A 6,000-nucleotide genomic window follows, 5' to 3' on the forward strand; every position below is an offset into this window, starting at 1 on the left:
TTAACCCACTGAGCCACCCAGCCACCCCTGACACCCAACTCTTAATTTCGGCTCAGGTCACGATCACAGGGTCGTGGGGGTCAAGCCTGTGTAGGGCTCCCTGCTCAGCGGGGAGTCTGCTTGAGATTTTCTCCCTCTCCCTCTGCTCCCTCCCCCACTCCCTCTCTCTAAAATAAGTAAATAAATCTAAAACCAAATACATAATTGGAATTGAGGTGTCTGGGTGGCTCTGTCGGTTAAGGGTCCAACTCATGATTTCAGCTCAGGTCATGATCTCATGGGTCCTGAGATCAAGCCCTGACTCAGGCTTCACTGTTAGTGGGGAGTCTGCTTGGGATTCCCTCCATCTGCCCCTGCCCCCAATCTCTCTTTTTTTCTCTCTCTCTCTCTCTCAAATAAATAAATAAAAACTTTAAAAAAAATAATGGGAATCTAAAAGATGGAAAAATTGTTAAATTTTCTCATCCCACGCGATGGGGACTCAGTGTATATTCTTTTCTTGTTGATGTTCTTGCAACAGAATATTTGAGTGCCTGGCCCTGTCCCAGGTACTGTTTTCCTAATATTTGCATTCTGATGAGGTAGATCTCAGATGGGCAGCAAGTGAGTGAGTCCCCCCACCCCTGCCAAAAGAGAGAGAGTTCCAGAGTGTTTTCTCCTCTCCAGGACTTGAACCAGGTGCTGTGATAGTACTGGGAGTGGGGTGGGGTGGGGTGGGGTTTGCTATTGGTAGCAGATTAGGGAAGGCCTCATTGAGGAAATGACTTGGACCTGAAGGAGGAGTTTGGCTGGGGAAAATACTTAAATCAGGGAAGAGTCACTGTAAAATTCCTACGGTGGGAAAACCCATGGCCTGTCTTGGGAACTGAAGGGTGGACAGGGCAGTGTGGTGGGCATGTGTGGTATGACCTGAACGAGGGGTGGTATGAGATGGGATTGTAAGTGCCAGGAGGATCCCTGGGGTACGATGATGGGGTACGATGTGGTCCTGTGTTAGGTTTGTAATTTACACTAGATTTACTCCTGTTGAGAACCTTTTGAGGTAACCCGGATGCAGTCGGTTGTGGTAGGATGGGATAGTGACGGAAACAACTAGCAGTGGGTTGAGGAAGAAGTGGGAAGTCAATCTGTGGAGACCGTGTGGGCCTGGAGCACAGAAGAGGGAGTAGCTGAGCCTGTGTATTCTTCCGTGCAGAACTATGTGAGTGGAGGTGCTTGAATGGGTGCTTCCAAGCCCAAGATCCCATTTGTGGTGACCTACTTCACAGGATGGTGGTGACCTGCCCCATTTTGCAGGCAAGGATGAGAGGGTTTACGTTCATGAGTGTTTGCTTGTTGGAAATGGTTAACATCAGGAATGGGTCCAAGATTATGTTTTTTTAGGTAAATAAACAGTAAATCTTAACCATTTTGGTGAAGGATGCTAAAATAGAATAGAGCATTCAGCCTCAGGGCGGGGGTGCAGAGTCTACCAAATACACAAGGCTGGAATTTCATTCTCTAGTTTTTAGGGTGCCCAATATCCTACATATCCTTATCTAACCAGTGTGTCTGAGTTAGAAGCCTGGGGTCTCAAATAAGGTTTTTTTTCTTTATTTTTCAGAATATACTGGCTTGAGGGTCACCTGGGAGGCTCAGTCGGTTAAGCACGTGCCTTTGGCGCAGGTCAAGATCTCCGGGGTCTTGGGATCAAGCCCTGAGTCAGGCTTCCTGCTCAGCGGGGAGCCTGCTTCAGATTCTTTGTCCCTCTCCTACTCACACTCTCTCTTTCATGTAAATAAGTAACACTTTTGTTTTTTAAAGAACTTATTGGCTTGTGTGCCCATTTGAAAGAGTAAAAGGAAATTCCATGTAACCTTTTAAGACTTTATTTTTCCTTATCAAAGAGAGCTCAAGCATAAGCGGGGGTGGGGGGCTGCGGAAGCAGAGGGAGAAGCAGGCTCCTCAGTGACCAGGGAGACCGATGCAGGACTCGATCCCAGGACCCTGAGGTCCTGAGCTGAGCCAAAGGCAGAGGCTTAACCAACTGAGCCACCCAGGCCTCCCTCCATGTAACCTTCTTATCCCTTTTTGGATTTTCTCTTATGCCTTGAATTACTCAATTGCATGGCATCTTACTCAGTTCAGAGGTAGCCTCCCTGCTTCAGTCTGCCTCTGTAGTGACCAACAGTCACTAAAAGACCCTGTTCTTCAGCTGCTGACATTCTTATGATTGGATTCGGGAGACTGGAGTAGACCGGGAGATGTTGGAGTATTTATTCCTCTAGATACCTCATTGCCAGGCTGCACGTTGGCAATGACTTTATACATCTACCAAAGGCCAAAGCTTGTGTAGGGCACCCCGCTCCTAGAGCTATAGCTATAGGGGGTGACCATATCCTCTCTTGTCCAATCTGAGTCATTTTGGGGCTAAAAAATGGTGTTACACTTGCTTAAAGTTAAATCAACTTTTGAAATTATTATGTGTAACTAACAAATTGGTTTTAAGTTTGGGCATTTACAATAGTCAGTATATTTTTCTTTTTTTAAGTTTTATTTATTTGAAAGGGAGACAGAGAGCACAAGCAGGGGGAAGGGCAGAGGAGCCCAACATGGGGCTCGATCCTAGGACTCTGGGATCATGACCTGAGCCAAAGGCAGATGCTTAACCAGCTTACGGAGTCCTCACATGACCTTTCCTTGGTGTGTGTGTGAGGCGGGGAGAGAGAGAGCACAGAACCCTCAGTGCCCCTTCTTACAAGGACACTAATCCTATCAGATTAGGTTCCCTTTCTTTGTTTTTTTATTTATGTCTACACCCAACATGGGACTTGAACTCATGACCCCAAGATCAAGAGTCACAGGCTCTATTGACTGAGCTGGCCAGGTGCCCCTTCTTAGGAGCTCATTTAATCTTAGTTACTTCCTTAGAGGCCCCATCTCTGATTACAGTCACCCTGGAGGTCAGGGCTTTGACACAGGAATTTTAGGGGGACACATTCAATCCATAGCCCAGAGGAATCATATAATTCGTATATTCATCAACTTTCCTGGAAAATTATTTCATGACTCATTTTCCCTAAACATGCATTCATGCTTCTGCTCATTGCTGCCAAAAAGGGTTTAGTGAAAACTAAAAAAGGGGGGTTACCAAATTATTAAACAAGTAAGTAGTTATAGGTTTATATTATAGCAAGGACATTCAGACTAATCTCTACCCTGCATGACAAGACATCGGAGTTGAGTTTGCCTGTAAATGTTTTGGGTAAAGCTAACCTGGAGTTTCTCGCATTTCCCAGCGATCCTCCTGACTTGATAGCCCGGCAGAATCTTGGCAGTTTTAGGCTGTGGCGTGTATTTGGGGCTGACTATGTGCCAGGCACTGTTCTGTGAGTTTTATATGCACTGATTAATTCTCCCTTCAACTCCCTGTGCTAAGTCCTACAGTTCGCTTCTCATTTTATAGATGAAGGAATCAAGGCACAAAGAGGTTAAGAAACTTGCCCAAGGTTGCAGGTCGAGTAGTTGGAAGCCAGGCAGCCAGAATGACACATGTGCCCTGTCTTACGTACTTCCCTGCGTCTCCAGAGGGATTGCGAACTTGAACGGTGGTTTAATAAATCCCGTGCTGCTCCCAAAGAGCTTGGCCTGGGATGCCCAACAGACTCAGTTAAACCAGAGAGAGAATCGATGTCTAGAGGATTACAGACGTCCTTTCTGACAGGAAGACTTTCAAGGTTCCCTGTTTTAAAAGGTTCAAAATGTACTCTCGATGTAACTGAAATTATTTTAGGGTCTCATAATGTCGAGGTAACTGTGAAACTGAGCGTTACTAAGACTGAGAGATCCTTTCAACTCAATTTCTCTCCGTGGCTGTTTTAGGTTTCGAGCCTTACCAGGGGGACCGAGTAGAAGTTGAGTTTTGCACCCCGTCAGAGACACTGAACAGAAGGGCCCTGTCGGTGAAGCCTCGGAGACATAAGCATGTGCATGAGGTAGTCCGTTGGCGTGTAGCTCTTGTTATTGGGTTCTGCTTCTCCTTCCTTGAGTGACCTTTGCTGCTGCCCGGGATTCCATGTGATGTGTTGGCAAAACCATTCTTTGCCAAGGAAGAGTCTCTTTCCTTATTGAGCAGACCGTGCTTCTTCTTTCTTTCTTTTTTTAAGATTTTATGTATTTATTTGACAGACAAAGATCACAGGTAGGCAGAGAGGCAGGCAGAGAGAGAGGAGGAAGTAGGCTCCCTGCTGAGCAGAGAGCCTGATGCGGGGCTCGATCCCAGGACCCTGACATCATGACCTGAGCCGAGGGCAGAGGCTTAACCCACTGAGCCACCCAGGTGCCCCCAGACCATGCTTCTAAATGGACACAATCTGAGGATACTCTACAACACACATATAATTAAGATCTAAATTAGACAGTCTACTTGGGAGGTATTAAAATACCCTGAGAGCAACCTGAACCGAAAACAAATCTTGTTGAGGGAATTGTGGGGGGGAAGAAGGGGACCAGAGCTTGTGGTAAATGCTGAGTGTGACTTAGGTATCAGAGAGTGGAAAGGAATGGGAAAGTTGGTCTGTACAAAGGGACAGTTGGTGCTTGGGATGTGACCCAGGAAGTAGAGAAATGGCCTTCTGTTGGCCACCACATTCCTTTCTCACTCTGCCCCTTTCACTCCCTCAGCCTTCGCTGGAGAGGTTAATGGACATTATGTGGTGTATCTAGTGCAAAGTTTCTAATCCTCGACCGGGGCCAGGTCTGCAGGACTTCTGACTTAGCGGCTGTGAGGTAGGGGTCGCCATGGGTAGTTTTACAAAGTGTTCCCGGTGTTTCCAACATGGCGGCCAGGCTGGGAATGGAGTGACCTACAGATTAAAGTGAGAGCGAGGAGATGCAGGCCAGGTTACAGCGGACGGTGCTTTTACATCAACAGTTCTATTATCTGTAATTACAGGTCTGCATTACTAGCCTCCATGGAAGAAATGGGGTGATAGATGATAGCATCTTTTTCACCTTGGAATCTCTGAAGCTGCCTGCTGGATACACACCTCATGTATCCGATATTGTTAATGCTGTCGTGGTGGAGAGCATTCAGTCCTGCTACACTTGGAGAGCAATTTCTATGACTCCAGTGAAAAGGTGCTAATAAGAGAACAGCATTTGTGTTCCCTGGGTGCCTTCTCTTTTCTTATCAGCAAAAGGCCTGGTTTAAATGTGTTTTGTGAAAAAGAGCTTAGTAAGCCTCAACAGTTAATTCAAGCACAGCCTTTCAAGTTCCATGTGGGCTGGTTAAATGGAGTGTACCTTCTGGAGAGTGGCCAGCATTTTTCATTATTGATTAAAGACATTTTTACCTTAATCCTTTGTTTATTTTTTTAAAGACTTTATTTATTTGAGAAAGAGAGAGAATGAGTAGGGGGTGGGGAGGGGCAGAGGGAGAGGGAGAAGCAGACTCCCCAGTGAGCAAGGAGCCTGACTCAGGGCTCAATCCCAGGACCCCAGGATCATGACCTGAGATGAAAGCAGACATGTAACCAACTGAGCCACCCAGGCACCCCTAAGAACCTTTACCTTTTTTAAAAAGATTTTTATTTATTTATTTATTTGACAGATCACAAGTAGGCAGAGAGGCAGGCAGTGGGGGGGGCGGTGGGGTGGAAGCAGGCTCCCCGCCGAGCAGAAACCTCAATTTGGGGCTCGATCCCAGGTGAGCTGAAGGCAGAGGCTTAACCCAGTGAGCTGCCCAGGCACCTCTAAGAACCTTTATTTTTAAAACTCGGTGTCCACCGTAAGTTTTTTTTTTTTAAGATTTTATTTATTTATTTGACAGACAGAGATCACAAGTAGGCAGAGAGGCAGGCAGAGAGAGAGGAGGAAGCAGACTCCTCGCAGAGCAGAGAGCCTGATGTGGGGCTTGATCCCAGGACCCTGGGATCATGACCTGAGCCTAAGGCAGAGCCTCTAACCCACTGATCCACCCAGGCGCCCCAAGTTTTTTTTGTTAATCTGAGTTTGCATTAC

The 6,000-nt window shown here is 46.6% G+C and overlaps 1 protein-coding gene across 1 annotated transcript in view; it reads left to right on the plus strand.

Annotated features, from left to right (window-relative positions):
- Positions 1-5,179, plus strand: part of CT55 (cancer/testis antigen 55) — a 25,548-nt gene extending 20,369 nt beyond the window's left edge. The window contains exons 6-7 of the mRNA XM_032849323.1: positions 3,862-3,974; positions 4,934-5,179. Of these exons, the coding sequence (XP_032705214.1) occupies positions 3,862-3,974; positions 4,934-5,125 (305 nt within the window). The 3' untranslated portion in view covers positions 5,126-5,179. The remainder of the gene's footprint in view (positions 1-3,861; positions 3,975-4,933) is intronic.
- Positions 5,180-6,000: the final 821 nt, after the last annotated feature.

The sequence above is a fragment of the Lontra canadensis genome, unplaced genomic scaffold (genome assembly GCF_010015895.1).
Source record: "Lontra canadensis isolate GAN:19392208 unplaced genomic scaffold, GSC_riverotter_1.0 scaffold223, whole genome shotgun sequence".
In the NCBI taxonomy this organism is placed as follows: domain Eukaryota; kingdom Metazoa; phylum Chordata; class Mammalia; order Carnivora; family Mustelidae; genus Lontra; species Lontra canadensis.